At 32.9% G+C, this 19,184-nt stretch overlaps 2 protein-coding genes across 4 annotated transcripts; one reads left to right on the top strand and one right to left on the bottom strand.

Annotated features, from left to right (window-relative positions):
- Nucleotides 1-6,129: 6,129 nt before the first annotated feature.
- On the bottom strand, nt 6,130-11,851 carry LOC101492866 (uncharacterized). Its single transcript, XM_004497104.3, has 8 exons — nt 11,715-11,851; nt 11,360-11,544; nt 10,969-11,201; nt 10,220-10,469; nt 9,955-10,100; nt 9,449-9,654; nt 8,859-8,983; nt 6,130-6,900 (listed from the first exon to the last, which is right to left on the bottom strand). Exons 1-8 carry the CDS (start codon nt 11,717-11,719, stop codon nt 6,314-6,316), a joined length of 1,737 nt encoding a protein of 578 aa, XP_004497161.1. The 5' UTR covers nt 11,720-11,851; the 3' UTR covers nt 6,130-6,313.
- A 2,147-nt stretch (nt 11,852-13,998) lies between these two features.
- On the top strand, nt 13,999-18,663 carry LOC101493198 (proteasome subunit alpha type-5). Of its 3 annotated transcripts, none has more exons than XM_004497105.4 (10): nt 13,999-14,105; nt 14,203-14,246; nt 14,392-14,473; nt 14,599-14,679; nt 15,080-15,193; nt 15,272-15,373; nt 15,709-15,767; nt 16,738-16,840; nt 18,108-18,173; nt 18,273-18,663. In XM_004497105.4, exons 2-10 carry the CDS (start codon nt 14,233-14,235, stop codon nt 18,363-18,365), a joined length of 714 nt encoding a protein of 237 aa, XP_004497162.1. In that variant the 5' UTR covers nt 13,999-14,105; nt 14,203-14,232; the 3' UTR covers nt 18,366-18,663. The 3 variants fall into 3 exon arrangements, with proteins under 3 accessions (XP_004497162.1, XP_004497163.1, XP_073223953.1); XM_004497106.4 differs by having other exon boundaries at nt 14,002-14,105; nt 14,206-14,246; XM_073367852.1 differs by lacking the exon at nt 13,999-14,105 and having other exon boundaries at nt 14,111-14,246.
- The last annotated feature ends 521 nt before the right edge of the window (nt 18,664-19,184 follow it).

The raw sequence follows: 19,184 nt of genomic DNA on the forward strand, positions 1-19,184 counted from the left end.
AAACAAATAAAAAATATAACGTGGCAAGCCACGTCAACAATTTTAATAAAAATTAAAAAATGATAAATTTGTTAATGTTTTAAAATATAGGTAATATATATAGAAAAAAAGAAAGAAAAAAAATATATTTGTGTAAATGTTAGCTTAATTGACCGGAGTCGGTCCGCAGATAAGATTATTAAAACAATCACTTTTGACCGACATGAAAGATAAAAAAAGTTATTTAATCAAAAAATATCGATATAATTTACTTAATAAAAATATCTTGTATTTTAATATTTTTAAAATTTAAAAATATAACTTTTTTAAAATTTAATATTATCTCAATAATATTAAATTAATTAAATAATGTCAAGTTAAAATTTAAAAAAATTTATTTTATATCTCATATTAAAATTTATTTTTGGCTCCACATCTGTTGGGTCAAAATTATTAACTTGATAACGGGAATTGAATTCGAACATGAGATCTTAGTACAAATTTATTACCATTTTATTTATAAAAAAAAAACATATTTATCAAAATATAATAATAATAATAATAGGAATAATGATAATAAACTAACTAAATTAGATAAAGGACCATCTTATTTTTGCTTTTAGTTTTTTCAAGTATTTTTTATTGGTGGTCTTATTTGAGGCATCTTAATATATTTTATAGTTAAGATTTAAATCTCAATTTATGTAAGAGTTTTTAACACATTTAATTAGACTTAGCTCTCGTTGATTTTTGAGTTGAAAAAATAAACTTTATTTGTTTGGATATCAATGTGTTTTCTATTACAATATTATTTACACAATAATAATCACTCATAAATAATTAAACTTTATTTTACCAACTTACTTTATAACAGTCGAATCATATATTTATCATTCCCATCATAAAGGAAAGAAAAGAAAAAAACTCTGTTTTGGTGTTAGCTTGCTCGTGTAACACGAGGGGCTCATGGCACAAGTAAGGTAAATAGAAAATTGGGAGAAAGAAAAAGGTGTTGCTCGTGGCACAGCCACTTTATTTTTTATAATAATAATAAATAAATAAAAACAGACATTTGAGACTAGACTATATTCACTGTTGGTCATCAGAGGAGGAGTGCACAGAAATAGACTAGATTTCATACTAAAAAAATGGCTTTCGGTTAACTCACGAACCAAAACAGAAATAGCTTTAACAACACAATTAAATTAATTTTGTAAAAAAAAAATCAATTAAATTACTCTTACGCCTTAGATTATATTATATTTTATAAAATAATTTTTCGTTAGTGGTATGAGAGAGAAAAATTAATAAAATTCAAAGAAGAGAGAACAATAAATAGTAAACTGTGTAATAAGAAGGAAAAAAAATGAACAAGTCAAAGAAAATATAAATTAAAAAAGGTTAATCAAGGTACAAGGTGTATCTAAAAAAATCAGAGAAATAGAGTTTACATCTCGAATAAGAAATTACAAATCCAACTATACAAAAAATATAATGAAACTTGAAATATAATCGGCCAAACATTAAGCAATAAAGACTCCAAACCAAAACAAACAGTTGAGTTACTCCACCAATGATTGAAGTTAAAATAAAAGTCATTCGACTTTGATTTATGAAACCATCACGAATGCACTTTGTTACGATCTACTAACTAAGTTAAGTTGAACTTCACTTGTTTAAACACACAATTATTACATTATTTATACATAAATCAAATCCATGTCAACTAGATCGCTTATATCTTTTTGTGCACCTTTTTGTTTGTGGAGAATATGTCTTCAAATTGTCGCACGTGATTAGATGCAACGTTGAATGAAACACTTTGGACGTTCAACCATACTAGAATCTCATACCACACACGACCAAAAAAATGGCATTTAAAAGAAAACTGTTGTAATGATTCTTCTTTGGTGCACCCACCAACACAAAGAAGAGATTGGTTTTCTAGTATGTCGCGTCTAGCCAAGTGGTGTTTAGTCCCTGTAAGACCCATAATTTTAAAGTACCTTTTATGTATTTTTGGTATATTTTGGATTTTGGCTCGGAGGCTTTTAAGTCAAAGTTAATAATATTTTGGAGTTTTATAATCAAAAAGATATTTCGATGCCAATTAGAATTTCTCGTCGATAAATAAATTGAAATTAACTGCGGTAAATACTTTACGGTTAATTTAAGGCGTTTCGGGTGAAACGGTAATTTAATAAATATCTAGATTTTGAGATATTTGTTAAGTTATATTTATTATATTTATATATGTTTGTTTGGAGGGAAAAAGAAAGGAAAACTAGAAAGGAAGGAAAAGGAAAAGAAAATAGTATATAAAGGAAGGAAGGAAAAAGGAAGAAAGGAAAAACAAAGGAAAGAAATAGAAAGGAAGGAAAATCTCAAATTCCATCTCCTTCCTCTGAACATCTCACGTGAAAACCAAAAATCCATCCTTCTCCATTTTTCGTTTTCGTTGCTTCCTTTTCTTCAAAGTTAGTGACCCAAGGTTGGGTGTGAGTTAGACCAAGGTTTTCGTAACTCCACTCTTCCTCTTTGATTCGAAAACGAAGAAAAACGGTTTTGAGATCCAAACACAAACCCCTCCGTTTCTTCTAGATCCAAACCTCATTTCTCGAAGAGATAGAAGGGAAAGTTGCTCACCACCACGCTACGGTGCTAGTGAACTAATTTGGAAGCGGCGTTGCGAGCGGAGATTTTACCGGAATTACTCGCGGTACCGGAAACGCGCGTTAAAGCTAACGTTGAGGTAAGGGCTCCTTCCAAACTTCTAGCTTGCATTAGGGACTTATCTGTAGTTGTGTGGGAAGGAATTTGTTAGGGTTAAATGTATCGATTTGGGGAAAAACGAAACTAGTGCGTTATGGGTAAAAACCTTAGAGTTAGGTTTTGTTTATAGTGATGAATGTTTCGTGGTAAATGAAATTTGATGTATCTGGGTGTTATGTTGCGTGATTTGTGTTCGTTGTATTTGGTGTGTTCGTACTTGATGTTTGTTAATTGGTGTGGTTGTTGTGAATTATGGTTTGAATGTGAAAGTATGTTTGAATTTGTTTCTGTGGAATTTGAAAACCATTAGAGTTAAACGAGTATTAAAAATGGGGAATCTTTTAATACCTCGGTTTACTTAATGTGTATTTGAGGAAAATGTTTAAGTTAACTGGGCGTTGAGAATGGGGAATCTCTTAATGTCTCGGTTACTTAACTATCGTTTTTGAAAATCGTTTCGGTAAATGAGTATTAAGAATGGGGAATCTCTTAATGACTCGTTTACTGAATGTTTTGCGAGAAAATCGTTTAAGTCAAAAGTATATTAAGAATGGGGAATCTCTTAATATGACTGTTTGCTTAACGTTTTGTTTTGAAAATCATTAAGTTAAATCGGTATTAAGAACGGGGAATCTCTTAATGACTTATTTAATTAATGTTGTTTGAAAGTCGTTTAAGTTAAATGGGTATTAAAAATGGGGAATCTTTTAATATCTGCATTTGCTTAACGATTGTTGTGAATGGAGTCTGTGTATGCTCATGCATTTCATTTGGTAAATTGTGTCGACCCGTGATAGGTGACACCTTGGTAAACTGTACTGACCCGTGATAGGTTGTACGTTTACGATTTACTATTTAGTAATTCGTGTTGACCCGTGATAGGTGACACCTCGGTAAACTGTACTGACTCGTGATAGGTTGTACGTTTACGATTTACTATTTAGTAATTCGTGTTGACCCGTGATAGGTGACACCTTGGTAAACTGTACTGACCCGTGATAGGTGGTACATTTACGATTTACATTTTTGGTGAATTGTGCTGACCCGTGATAGGTGGCACCTAGGTAAACAGTACTGGTCTGTGATAGGCGGTACGTTTACGATTCCCGCTTTTTCTTTTAGTAAATCGTGTTGACCCGTGATAGGTGACACCTCGGTAAACTGTACTGACCCGTGATAGGTGGTACGTTTATGATTTACGCATTTTAGTAAATCGTGCTGACCCGTGATAGGTGGCACCTCGGTAATTGGTACTTTGGCCTGCGATAGGCGGTACAATTATGATTTACGGCCCTTCGAGGAGGGTTTTGGTTTGGAATTCCGAGTCCATGCATTTTGGCATATACGCATTGCATTAGGGTGCTTGGCACACGAGTCGTGTTTGATTGAGTTTTATGATTGAGTGATTTGAATTTGATTTATCGTGTTAATTGCGTTGAAAATGCTAAGTGTTATGTGTTGATTATTGTGTGTAAGTATGATGGTTATCGAGATCCCAATTGCCGTGGTAATCGCGTAGAAATTGCTAAGTGTTAAGTTGTGAACTTGATTAGGAATGACTTAGGTTAATTCATGAATTTTTGGAAAAATGATCAGGGAAATCGATTTCCCAATCGATTGGTATTAAGTCAGGGGCTTGGCCAAATGAACAAAATCGATTAGCCAATCGATTTTGTAATCAGTTTTTTTGAAAATCCCTTTCGAAATCGATTGCCCAATCGATTGGCCATTAAGTCAGGGGCTCAGCTATCCTGTCAATCGATTGCCCAATCGATTGAATCAAGCCAGAGTTCAAAATTTCACTAAAAACCTTCAGGAAATCGATTTGGAAATCGATTGGTATTAAGTCAGGGGCTCCGTTATCCTGTCAATCGATTGCCAAATCGATTGATTCAGCCCAGGATTCTATTTTCATTAAAAATCTTCACCCCAATCGATTGCCCAATCGATTGGCTCAGTGAAAATCCTCATTTTTAGTTGTATGTTTAATTGCTCATGAAACTATCCATGTCTTGTTTTATCATGTGTTAATTAGGAGATCGAGAACTGCATTTTACCTTCATTTTCATTGGCAATGTACTGTATGAACTTTTCGCATATTGAAAATCCTGTTAAGGTGCATGCTTAGTTGAAAAGTTGTTTTGAGCATTCAAAAAACTTAATTGCTATGTGTTAACTGTTATTTTCTGGTTGGTGACCCTTTACAACTATTGTGGAAATCTGGGCTTTGCCCTCAGATGAGAGTCAGGACGGCCCTACCGGTTCGTACCCTACGGACAGGGATGGAGATGGGAACGCTTGACTGCTGTTACGTTAGGAGGATCTCACGGGGCGCGTGGAGATTACTCAGGGTGTATAGCTTTTTGGTAGGATGATCAGATTAGGATGATGTATAGGGACTAGGGGTCCTTCTTTTTGGTTTGAAGTATTTTTAGTTTGGAAAACTGTACTTATACAAATATTATCAGTTTGATATCATCTTTGGATGGGTTCCATGTACCATTTGATGTTATGTAAATGTTTTGGATTTATAATTGGAGAAACTTTTCCGCTGCGTAAATTATAATGACTCAATTATTTATCCAAAGACATTTCCTCATTTGTTTTACTTTGTTTTATTTTAATTTCTTTTAAAAAAAAAAATATACCCTCGCTTTGAAAAACGGGGTGTTACAGTCCCCAACCTATTACTCAAAAGTTTCGAGGAAAACACAGAGACTTTGAGAAGTGCCATCTTATTCCACATGATGTCGCATTGATCATCCTTTCCAAAATGTGGTTCATCAAGTGTTGGGAGATGTATCTGACAGAGTAATCCTCTGTCCACTTCCACGTGTCTGCCAAATATTGTTGCATTACCACTGAATCCAAACAACGAAATGCAATCCAAAACCAAATTTTTCTTCCAAACAAATAGATCTCTCCTCAAAACCAAACCCCCCCCCACCCACTCGCCACCCAAGAGTAAATATACCAGCAATCAATTTTTTTTATCAATAACCAATCCAAACAAACAGCTAAAACTCACACACAACAACCTTCTCCATCCAGTTGATTATCTAACCAGAAAGAAGTATTTCTACTGACATCGATTAGATCACCGTTTCCATTATAACAACGAAGATGATCGTTAACTTCTACTTCCGGTGAGCATCGCCAATCATCATAGAATTTCGAATAATTTTTAAGCATTGATCTATAATAGACATGTTCACGGAAGCACTCACCTTTTTATTTATATGTAATTAATGTACTATTTGTCTTATTTATGCATTTTATTATGAAACACCACAAAGTCTAAGTTAATTTATCTAAATTATAACTGATTCCACTCCAACTTTTTTTTTGGTAAACAGATGGCATTTATTGTATACTAAGTCAACCCAAAAAATATTCATTTCGTGCATACCAATGTGGTTAATGTATAAACAAGAGTTCTCTCCTGCATCAGAATCACTTTCACATCTAATTATAAACTGCATGATTAAATATTTCAATTTTATTTATAAATTTTCTAGATGTATTATATTTTTTACTACCAGTGTAAAAATTTTCAAAAAACTTATGCTACTGGCAAAACAGTCTTCATATCCTTGTGCATTGTTCTAATAACACTAGTAACCTGCTCAATCTGATCTTCATTGGAGCATGCTGCAAGAAGTACCTTTGCTGTTCCTCCATCTGGATAACAACCATCATCAATCATTTCTTCAAATATTTCTAAGCACTTTAGATAAAGCTTTTTTTTAGAATAAGCTCCAATACGACTAGTCCATGTGACCACATCGGGTTTCAAGCCTTTTCTAAGAAGTAATTGAAACAAGTCTTCCATTTTCTCAATAAACCCTGCTTGTCCATACCTATGTATCAAGATATTAAATGTACTAATATCAACTACATATGATCCTTTTTCCATCACTGTTAAAACTTCTTCCATCTTTTCAAATTGGCCTAATCTTCCATACAAGTTCAGCATGCTGTTGAGGACAAAAGTGTCTAGTTTTAGGCCTGATTTACACATTTGGTTGAGAATGTCTTCACATTTATTCACATTGCCCATTTTGGAATAGGCAGACAAAAGTACCATGTGGGATTTCATTGTTGGTGTTATTCCAACTCTTTTCATATCTTCAAAAACAGCTTCGGCATCTATATGTTTCACTCAAAAGGGAGAGAAAGAAAACATGTGTTAGACTAATCACATAGGTAAACAGATAAAGTAAAAGTATAAAATTATTCAAAATTGGTTGAACCAACTCCAAGCATTACTTTATTTTCCAAAGCCAATATACAGTATGGCTTGTGTAAAAGCAAAATAATCTATAAGTCATAATGTTGACGAGAGGCTAACATTAGATAAGAAATGAGTTGTGTTAGAATATTAGAAAATATCTTATAAGATATTTTATATTATATTAGAGTATATTGAGTTATTTCTTAGGATCAATTTATAATCACAGAGATATCTTAGAATATCTCTCATTATTATTATGATTTATTCCTGATTTAAGATTGAGTCTATATTTCTCTATAAATAGATATTAGTATTGAGTCTTTTGTAATCAATTTAGCATAAAACTATTATCAATAATATTCAAACCCTTATTATTTTCTCTTCTCCTTTTCTCTAAAATCTCACAACTTCAACATGGTATCAGAGCCTATTTCGATCCTCCTTGAACAATTTTGCCGTTGTTCCGCTGCCGAGTTCCCAACAGTTAGGGAATATAATCATAGTTTCTTTTCTCCAACACGTTTCACTCGTTTTCTATTCAATTCGCTATTGCCGCCGCTGCCACTATTTTCGGCAAATTTTCCTGCGAATAGCAGTCATCTCAAAATCAGGTCATTCCTGAAAGTGCGTCGCCAAAAAGCCGTCACACGCGCTGCTAATCTCTCATGCGAGTAGATCTGCTTCCACCGACGTCTGCTGCCTGTCGTCGCTGCTGCCCTGTCTGCTACTGCTGCCTACCATCGCTGCTGGAAAAGTTTTCCGACACAACCACTTTCATTTGTGTGGAATCTCCCAATCTACACAACTCATATTTATTTTAGGTCAAAAGTTGCTCCACGCAACTCATGTGCCTCCAAGATCCGTTGTGTTCATTTCACGAGCCGCCACCAACAGCCTCGAGCTCAGACGCGTATGTTTGTCTTCCGGCATAATGTTTCAGTCGTCTAGATTGAGTTTTCCTCCCTGGTTCCAGATCTGTTTTATGTTTTTCTTTCGAGCCACATGCATATAGTTTGCCAATTTGTCCCAGATACACTGACCCTATCTTTGTCCCATATGTATTGGCCTTGTCTTTCTCTCTCTGAAGCATGTCTCTCTCTCTCCTTGAAGTAAATTCAAGTTAAATATTTTGAGTCTCTGATATTATTGGTTTGAAGCTTTCAAATGCAGTTTTTTAGAAGGACGGACTTGGCTTTGTTCAATTGCTTGCCATGAATTTCTCTCATGCTGATGATCATTCTGACTATCTGGCTAGGTTGTATTTATAGCAATTCTCTCCGACTTCACTTGCATCCTTGAGTTGCCCTTCCATATTTTTTTTATTATTTTGCGAAGCAAAACATTGTTATCTTGTAACAAGCTAAGCTTAGTAAGGTTTAGCTTAAGGGGGAGTGTCAAAATATTAGAAAATATCTTATAAAATCTTTTATATTATATTAGAGTATCTTGAGTTATTTCTTAGGATCAATTTATAATCGTAGAGATATCTTAAAATATCTCTCATTATTATTATGATTTATTCCTGATTTAGGGTTGAGTCTATATTTCTCTATAAATAGAGATTAGAATTGAATCTTTTGTAATCAATTTAGCATAAAGCTATTACCAATAATATTCAAACCATTATTATTTTCTCTTCTCCTTTTCTCTAAAATCTCACAACTTCAACAGGTTGAAAATGTGTTTATAAGTTGGAGACCTTCCTCACCTTAAAAATCGGTTTTATAGGATGAGTACGTCCAAATTAAATTTTAAGATGGTATTGGAGTGTTGAAGTAATGTTATTTGCAGACAAATGCAAATTATGAAAACAATCCAAAAGATTATGTGAATAAACAAAACAAAATGATAACTTTCCAAAACAGATCATTACCATCTTGAAAACCTGCTTTCCCATATGCATCCACCAAGATATTATATGAGGCTCTATCTGGTTCACATCCCATGTGCTGCATTAGCGAAAAAATTTCTGCTGCCCCGTAAGGAAAACCTGCACGGCTGTTGTGGGAAGAAAAATCATTAACTTTTTCTAGATATATAAACCATTATATATTTACATTTATTGTTAAATGAAAAATACCATAGTCAAATACAAACATCCCTAAAATGAGTGGAGAGCTATGTAGCACCGACAATTCATATCGAATGTGTGTCCAGTGTTCGCTATGTGTCAGTATTTGACATCGACACATCTTACAATTCCATTGCTTTCATTTTCTTAAACTACTACCGGAGTCTAAGTATCAATGTCGTGTCTAGTGATTGTATCTGTGTCAATGATTCATAAGTGGACAGTGTAAGAAAAACAAAAGAAATCGTTGACAGTCACAACAGTAGAAGACACAATAAAAAACACATCATAAGAGTTAAGCTCTGAGTGGATAGAACAAAAAAGTTTTAAGGGATAAACAATATATTCATCAATCAATGAAGAAGGCATTTTATATCATCTTCCGTATCAACCTGTAAGCTTCCATGAGGGCATTATAAGCATATACATCAGGTTCAAGTCCAGCTTCTTGCATTTGTTCAAATATTTCTTCTGCTTTCTCACATAGTCCTTCTCTGGCAAATGCATTCACTAGAGCAGTATATGTGCAAATATTAGGTTTGCACTTTTGGCTTATCATTTCATCAAACAGTTTTAAGGCCATAAAGGATTTACCAGCCTGCATAAATTCAAATCTCAATTCAATTAACATAACTGTCTTTGTTGTGAAACTTTCCACTGTCAAAGTATGAATTGATGATGTTTATATAAGAAAGTACATGAATGTCACATTTAGTCCCATAAATCACAAGTAAAACAAACAATACTATTTTGATCTTAGGTTTTCTTGATGCCAATTCATCCTGCATCATGCTAGCTCTAACTAGGGGTCCTGGCATTTAGGACATATAAAAAATTACCTTCTTTCTAGTTGTGAAGGTTTTATTTTACATGAAAAAAATAACAGTGAAAAGCTTACCTTCCCATATAAATTTATCAACATTGTATAAGTTTCAGTAGATAGCTTGCAACCATCTCTCTTCATCCTTTGAAAAACCTCTTCTGCTTTGTCAAAGTTTCTTCCTTTCATCAATCCATTCATGTAAGCGTTATACACAACCGAGCCTGAATTATTTATTCTGATTACTTGTTAGTTATTTACAAGAATCATAAAATTTCCAGTTATCATAAACAAATATAAATATATTTTGTCCAAAAACATTATTATTTATGAAGGAATATACTTGAAGGAAGGCCGTAATTTCGCATTTCGGCAAATACAGCTTCAGCATTTTGTAGCTTCCCAGATAAACAATAGGCCTTTATGAGAAGTGCATAGGTATCTTCATTTGGAATGCATCTAGCTTCATGAAGCTGAAGATATGTGGATTCTGCTTCCTTGTATAGAAACTTTTGTCCAAAAGCATCTATGAGTAAATTATAGCATATGACATCTGGCTTAAAGGAGCTCCTCAACAATATCCATTTACATATCTGAACAGATTTCAATTTGCTTATGTTATGATTAGCAATACAAATCCACAAACCAAACCCAAAAAAGAAAAACAAGTTGATATAAAACAAGAACAAAAGTCACTGTCATTGGCTAAGGATTGAAAATTTATATACAATACTGTCACACATTCCAAGTCCTATGAAGTAGATGCTAACACCTGAATCATGAGTGCAAGATGGATTCAATTGTGAAACATTGCAAATGGGAAGATAAGACATCACATTATTCAAAGGCAAATGCTAACCATGAATAGTTTTGCTAACTTATCTAGCAGTGACACTTCAGATTGAAGATGTCTGGCATCTGACATATGTCAATGTTTGCTACTGACACCCATACATATGATTTCATTCAATTACTTTCATTTTTTTAAATTATCGGTGTCTACGTCTTAGTGTCGTGCCCAGTGTCCGTGTATGTGTCATTGCTTCGTAACTAAAGCGAGGATTACTATACAGCAGCATGTGTTTTTCTCACCGAAATAATTGAATCCCACTGTTTTCTCATCCGAAGTTGAACAGACACAGTTAAAATATCATCCCATACATCAAGAGAAGGTGGAAGCTTATCCAGTGAACCCCAAATTCTCTCAGCATCCACATCCCTCTGAAGATACTCCAGAATCTGATGTGCAGTTGGACTCAATACCGGGAAAATCCCATCAACAAATCCAGAACCAAATTTCCATCCTCTTCCTCTCATAGAACCACCTGAACAGAGAAAATGACAACACAATTCTCAATCACACACACAAAGACATGTAATTGCAACTGCATTGACCACACGTGCCCACATTCTACTACAATATAAAGGTTTATAGTGTAACACTGCAATTTAAAACCTAAAGCATAACATTAGTTGTTAATACATTTTTTCCTGGAGAGTTTCTTGTGATTGAAGTTCCTTAAGTTGCCAGTTTTGTCAATGTAAACGCTGTCTTTCTTGAACTTCTTCAAGGCCACGCCACTGGACTCATTTGCTTTCCAATCAGATTCGTTCATGCAACATCTTGGTTCTATAAATGTGTGGTTCAATGTGCATATATAATTTAACCTGTTGATAACATCAGGATTATTCGCCTTAATTTTAATTTAACTCAAAATCAAAGTGACAAAAATGACCCTTCTTAATAATAATAGTATCATATCCTATGCTTATTAAAGGATTAATGTAAATGTAACAGTACAATGAGATTGAGATGAAGATAATTGAATGGAGCTTACATCATTCATGAAGTCGGGCCTGAGTGTGGATAATGAATGAATGAAATGAGATAGATGGTGCTTTTAAAAAAAAAAACAAATATTGGTACAAATGGAAAAATTGAACAAATAGAATAAGGACAAAATATCAATGAAAATATCAATGACAAAAATTCGTTTTACTTTTAGTTTTTCAATTTTTTTTATTTATATCCGTATAATTTTAAAAAACTTTAATGAGTTTTTTAACAAAAAAATATTGAAGTCACTTATTTTCTTGACTTGCATTTGATGACTATATAAATGACGTTGATTGGACATTTTTTTATATTTAAAATAAATAATTTTATTAAACATCTAAAATAAATATAAAATATATAGTTGATTTGGTGTCTGATACATAAAATTTAGAGAATAAAATGATATGGTATTTGTGAATTCGACGTTCATTCTCAATAAAAATGTTAACAATATTTATTATAAAGATTGACCGTTGAAAAAAAAACATACAACACAAATTAATTAGTTTGTAAATAAAATAAATAATAAATAATACAACAATCTTTATCTTTAAATATAATTTTTTCTTTAACCTATGGACTCTCCGATATGTATCAAAACCAAACTCAAAAATTGCCGTTTATTTTTCAAAAATTGAGTAAACTATTAATTTGCTCCCTCAAATGGTAAATGTCTAACAAAATGCTCCCTCAAATTTACCCTACTTAAAAAAGCTCTCCTATTTTGTCTGAAATCAATAAAAATGTTTCACCAGTTAAGGAATCCTATCAGATATATTTGTCAAGTAGAGTGACACAATGACATAAATGTGAATGTCACGTCAAATAGAATATTTTGACAGTACATAAACATAGTAAAGAGGTTAACAATTGTTTCTTCTTATCTAAAGTCTCACGTCAAAAAATTCAAAAATTGCAATATCTAACGATCACCTCTTTCTCTAAATTTATAATTCGTTATCATCAGAAAATGGACGAGGGTGGTAATCAATTTATAAAAGGGTAAAACAAGTAATATAATAAGAATTCACATTGATCGAGTGAAAGTTTGTGAAGAAGATGTTGGTCCTCTAATGGAGGATGGTCCATTCAAAGATTGTGGAGATGGTGTTGGTCCATTGATGGGTGGTGGTCAGATTCAATGTTCATCACTAATTATCTGTAAAAGTTTAAACAATCAAACAAAATAATCTCCAATTTGAATTACTTAAAAGGTTGAAATGCTCTATGAAATTTTCAACTGGTTAGCAAAAAGCTCCTTAAAATTTGCAACTAGTAGGTAAAATGCCCCTAAAGTTTAATAACTTATAAACAAAATAGGACATATGGTAAACCAAACTGAGAAACAAAGTAAACCAGTCTAATTTCATCAATCATCCTAAGAATACATCAACACTAAATGCAAACACTAAACTTCTAATGCATACAAAATAGAGGTTAAAATATGAATCAACAACACAAACAAATGTTAAAAAACTTATAAAAATGCATCAACAAAAATAGATGATTTCGAACATATAAAACTTCGAAATCATCAACAAAAACAATTTTGGATGGTGCAATTTATGGATTGGGAATTTAGGAATTTGGGGAAGAAAATATAGCAGAAGAAATAGTAGTTGACCTTTTTACTAGGTCTATTAACCATTAAAACACTCTCTATGATGTGACATTCATGTTTATGTGTTATTATGTCACTTAATGTAACATATCAACACTTCTAATGGAGCTCATTATCGAATAAAACATTTTGATTGACGTCAAATAAAATAAGAAAACTTTTCGATGTAACATAAAATTGAAGGAACATTTTGACATACGTTTACAATTTGAGGAAACAAATTGGCAGTTTACTTTTCAAAAAACTCTACCCAAAAATTACAATATAAATTTAGTGGTAATGTATCTTCACTTTTGAGACTATTTAAGCCGACTACAATATTAATTAAATTGATATTAAAACGTCCAATATTTTATCTTATTTTTGGATCTAATTTATAAAAACTATTAGGTAAATATTTTTTTACATCATTAATTAATCATAATTTTCATATCATTAAAAATATTTGACTTTTATTTATAACTATTTTTTAAATCATACTCATAATTAATTGATCGTAATTTGTCAATGTATAAAAATTGAACTATCTTTCACATTAAATATTTAGTAATTTTGCAATTAGAGGACTCTAAAAATAGTACAAAGAAAACAATATTTTTGGTTTGATTGATTTTTAAAAAAGTTTATATGTAATTTTTACAAGCCCCTTGTTGAGCAAGAAAGCATACAATAATAAAATAAAATAAAAAGCAAAAGCCCACACATATTTCCTCACAACTAAACCACAGTGAAAGAAAGAGCAAACCCACCGAGCCAGTCATCGTCCTTTAGGTAACTCAACTCCCATCTCAAACCAAACCAAACTTTTCTCTTTCCGTCTTCATTTCTATTTTCTTTCGCCACCGTCATTTTTTTTTTGTTTTTGCAGCAGTTATTTCACCGATTCGAAGAATCCAACATGTTTCTCACAAGGTGAAACCCTCTCTCTCTCTCATACACAAATTTGCATTTCAGGGTTTCTCTCGATTTCATTCATTCGTAACACGTATTCTCCTAAAATGTATTATTAGGGTTTAATTTCTAGGTCTAATTAATTCATATTATGTGAACGAATTAGGACTGAGTATGACCGAGGAGTCAACACCTTTTCTCCCGAAGGCCGTTTGTTTCAGGTTGAATATGCAATCGAAGCCATCAAGGTATGCTGTTTTCCCTTGATCTCTTATTCTGTTTAAATAACATTAGGGTTTATAACAACTATAAGAACAATCTGTTCCGTGTTCTAGTATTTGTGAATGGGTTTTTACTTTTTAATGGATTGCAGCTTGGATCAACCGCAATTGGGTTGAAGACCAAAGAGGGCGTGGTTCTTGCTGTCGAAAAGCGTATTACTTCACCTCTACTGGTCCGTTCTTGTTCCGTTTAGTTAATTTTTTATTACTTTAGTTTAGTGGAAATTTTACCATCTTATTGTAACACTACTAATAGCTATTAGTGTACAATGTGACTATGTCTTGTTAGAAAGATGTGTGTACAAATCATTGATGTGCTTACAATAGATTGATTTCTAGATGTACTTCTGAATTTTGATTAGTGGTGTTTAACTTTAGATATAATGATTGTTTTGCTTTTAGTCATATACCTTGAATAGTGTTATTTAGCTTGATGATCTTTTCTCCTTCTATTATTGATTTGACATGAAGAGTTATGAAAGTTTTGTTTTGATCACTTCTGATTTATATTGTGATTTATTTGCTTGCAAGAAACATCCATTATATTGTTTTGTGTAAAATTTCTGTTTTCAGGAGCCCAGCAGTGTAGAGAAAATTATGGAAATTGATGACCACATAGGTTGTGCAATGAGTGGATTGATTGCTGATGCTCGTACACTTGTTGAGCATGCACGAGTTGAAACTCAGGTATTGTTATCCCCATAGGACATTGTAGGTAGTTGATTGGTTAATGATTGATATGTTTTGGTTAATTACTGTTCACAGAATCATAGGTTCTCTTACGGTGAACCGATGACGGTTGAGTCCACAACTCAAGCTCTTTGTGACCTAGCCTTGCGCTTTGGTGAAGGTGATGAAGAATCCATGGTAAAGAACTTTTTAGCTTTGATTTTTGTGTTAATTTGTTTTTTATTTACATATTTGCTAGATACATTGCCTTGTGTGTTGCATTTGCTGAATGGTTTTTGGAGATATAAACTGAGTTCTTGTTACTAAAGAATTTTGTGATGCACTAATATCCTAAACTTACATCTATTGCCGAATATGTAACATTCCTATTAAAGGTGCAAGTCCTTATTGTCGTGTAAGGTTGTTATTGAATCATGTATTTATGGGTTCGGTTGCATGGGCCAATGAACATTTTTTCTTTTGTAAAAGATGCTAATTGGTGGTGATTGCCATTTATTTTTTCTCTTTGGCAGTCTCGACCATTTGGAGTGTCTCTTCTGATTGCTGGTCATGACGAGAATGGACCTAGTCTGTAAGTATATTTTCCATCCAAGCAATGGTTATTTGTGGGTCATGTGATGGACTCATTTTCTTTGTTTTTCTGAATCTGTGATATGGTGGTTTTTTTGAATTGATGCTATTGTTCCTTTTATGCTACACTTTCTTTTCTGGGGATCAGTGAAATTTCAGAGAAAGGACTGCTGAAAAATATTTTAAGAACAATCACACATTTTCTGGTTATTCATATATGCAAAGAGTGGTTGACAAGTGACCACTTATCAACTTGATGTTTTGATACGATTCATGTGATTCTAACGGCAATGCTTGGATATTAAATCATTTCTAAATCAGATATATTTTGCCAAAAACTCCTTTTCTGTAATATTCTCTCGTTTTTGTTTCACTTGGTTCCTTGGAAGTAACATATCATATCCACTCATCACTTCCCTACCTTTATATTTCTTTTCCCAGAGAAACTACGAGGATCTTTGCAATTATTTCATAGTCGTGTAGTTTTTCACTTTTTCTTATGATTTCCTTTATTGAAGAGAATGATGCTACAGTTCAGGAATACACCTCCTACTTTACCATTGATGTGTGCGCAATACATTTTTTACTTAGTTTGGTTCAGCTGTCTACACTGCATGTTAAACTCAGAGCAAAACATATATCGATCTTTTTGTTTCTTCAGTTCAAACCAGTTCATGGTAGCAAATTAGCACCTTTTGAACCGTAATGGAAATAATTGGACGTAGTTGGTATCTCACCTACCTATAAGGACTTACGACTCGATTGTAATTTGTAAGCAGTTTACATATTCAAGCCCATCGCCTACAAACTGATCATTGTTTAAACAGAAAATAAACGCACAACATGCGCATTTTTGCTTTTGTAGGAGAAGGCTCTATTATTTCAGTCTCTAGATGATACAATTTAGTTTATTGCTGCTGATTATTTATTCTGGACTTGTTCTTACTGAATTGAAATGTTCTGATTTGCAGATACTACACTGATCCTTCTGGCACATTTTGGCAATGCAATGCAAAAGCTATTGGCTCAGGATCAGAAGGTGCTGACAGCTCTCTGCAAGAACAATACAACAAGGTATCCATGTTCTTACCGTGGGTTGTTTCTTAATCTTCTATTCTGCTTAAAGTGTGAACATTATTATCTGGGATTGGAAAGTGGAAAAGGGAGTGAAAACACAGAAATAAGTCTTGATCCTCTTCATTTGTGGAGAAAATGGAGATCTCCAGTTCCGCACATGCAGATTCAACACATGGCTAAAATCAAAACAACGGCTGAGATATAATTATTTTAAAATCAATTTTATATTTTTTTAAAATAAAATACATTTCAGATGATAAACTTGTTGGTCATCAGTTTTCCTCTGTACTCCAGCCACCCATGTACTGTGCCCAACCCCACCCTGACTTCCTGATGCGGCTACAGGTAAATAAGAGTACAGCCACATGAATCCTATGCTAACAGGAGATTCACCAAATACAATAACAGCAAATCCTAACCCCCAAATTTGGAATCGTTTATAAAATTGTAAAAGCAAAAGAGTTTGAGAAAATGTGTCAGAGGCTGCCAATTTTTATGTCGGGGCATAGAAGAATGCAGAGACCTGGCCATCCAGAGGATCATTGCAGTGGTCAACTAATGAGTCTAAAAAAATAGAGGGCTCCACTAGGAGAGAGAAAGACATTGCGGTTAAGAAAAATTTGAACAAAATTAAATGATGAAAAATATTTGATACACTATCCACTATGAGTCTTTCTTACTCCAAATGAAGCCCTCCATTTCTTGAGAAATTTGGAGAATCTCAACTTGTTAAATAGATAAGAAATTAGGAGATTTCCTTTTTCTGCACAAATGGAGAGAATCCATATCCCAAAAATAAGAGGAGTTTTTATCTGGATCTGGAAGTTGGCAGCATATGTTGAGAAGAATGAAAACATGTTTTATATTAATTACCTCAATACTGTTACGAATAACATGTTTGGAGCAGTACTCTCAAACAATATATTTATCTGAAGTCACAAATTAAATTTTGCAATCAAGATTAACCTTATTTTCATTTAATTCATGAGAATAAAACAAAACCTTGTCACAATGATTATAAAAATCTGATTTTATTCTGTCACCATTGTTCCAAGTAAGTATACTGTAGTACATTTCTTCCCATTTTTTGGCATTTCACTTACAAATCATATTGATATTTGTTTAAGTTTATGTTTGATACTTGTGTCAATTGAATTTCTGTTCATGCACTGGCAACATTTGCTTAAAGATTATCTTTCAGGTTAGATGTATCGAGACGACAAGAAAACAAGTGAATTTGGTTTTGATTTATTATTTTGTGCAGGACTTGACTCTTCAAGAAGCTGAGACTATTGCTTTATCCATTCTGAAGCAAGTTATGGAAGAGAAGGTAAAGTTTAAACTAAATGCATGCTTCCAGTTGTTTGTTCCCCCAACTAAAATGGAAAGAGAATAAGATATAACTTGTTTCCTGTGCTTTTCACATTAGGTCACTCCCAACAACGTTGACATTGCCAGGGTGGCTCCAACATACCATCTTTATACCCCTTCTGAGGTGGAAGCTGTGATAAGTCGCCTATGATTTCCATTTGCGTGATTTGCTTCGAGCTTTCATTTCCTATTCCTCCTGCCTGTACGTCTATTTAACTAGTGCTGTGCCTGAACTTTTTTGGTCGATTATTATACATGTAGTGCTGCTTTGTGGCCAAGTTGTACGCTATACTAGATTCTCCTGTCAGATTTGCTGCCATTCAGTCTAGTTGAAATTGAGGACTAAAATGCCGTTTCTGATGTTTACTGAAAACACATTATAATGTCTTTCAAGAGCCATTCACAAGATCGGTGCTAATATATATTTTTAATTGTTTCTACTATCAAAACTACTGGGAGCCATTTTCCACCTTCATTTTTTAAAGTTTCCCAAAATTTCTCACCTCATTTAAATAGGAACTTAAATATGGGTTGATTTCGGGTAAACACTTTTTTACAAAGTGCTTTCGGATCAAACTTAAACATTGTTTTTTGTTAAAACTTTTTAAAGAGTGTATTGGAATATTACAGTTGTTTATATATTTAAAATCATCGTAAAATATTTAATGTTTTTACAATAAAAAAGTTAAAATAATATAAAATAATTTTACTGATCAAGTAAAATTAAATACTAAACATTTTTTTGTTCAACGAATATTAACAAACTTATCCTATGCCAAAATCTTATTTCAACTGCAAAAGGGCCTGTCGGGAGATGAAGAACATATCTACAAACGGAACAATTGGGTTAGGAGGAATATGGATTGGAGAAAGCTATAGTAGATTTTTTGCACTCATTTGAAAAGATAAATTAAAGAAAATTGGTTTTCATTACAATAAAATTGTTTTTCAAGTTCATATATAATCTCTT

This window comes from Cicer arietinum, chromosome 4 (genome assembly GCF_000331145.2).
Source record: "Cicer arietinum cultivar CDC Frontier isolate Library 1 chromosome 4, Cicar.CDCFrontier_v2.0, whole genome shotgun sequence".
Classification (NCBI taxonomy): domain Eukaryota; kingdom Viridiplantae; phylum Streptophyta; class Magnoliopsida; order Fabales; family Fabaceae; genus Cicer; species Cicer arietinum.

Bases quoted from the DNA above. Each gene is read 5' to 3' on its own strand.
- LOC101492866 (XM_004497104.3), bottom strand. The intron at 10,470-10,968 runs GTGAGAAAAACA...AAATCTGTTCAG, and splicing joins AGTGGGATTCAATTATTTCG to ATATGTAAATGGATATTGTT. The intron at 8,984-9,448 runs GTTGATACGGAA...TTCCCACAACAG, and splicing joins GCCCTCATGGAAGCTTACAG to CCGTGCAGGTTTTCCTTACG.
- LOC101493198 (XM_004497105.4), top strand. The intron at 15,374-15,708 runs GTAAAGAACTTT...TCTCTTTGGCAG, and splicing joins AAGGTGATGAAGAATCCATG to TCTCGACCATTTGGAGTGTC. The intron at 15,768-16,737 runs GTAAGTATATTT...TCTGATTTGCAG, and splicing joins GACGAGAATGGACCTAGTCT to ATACTACACTGATCCTTCTG.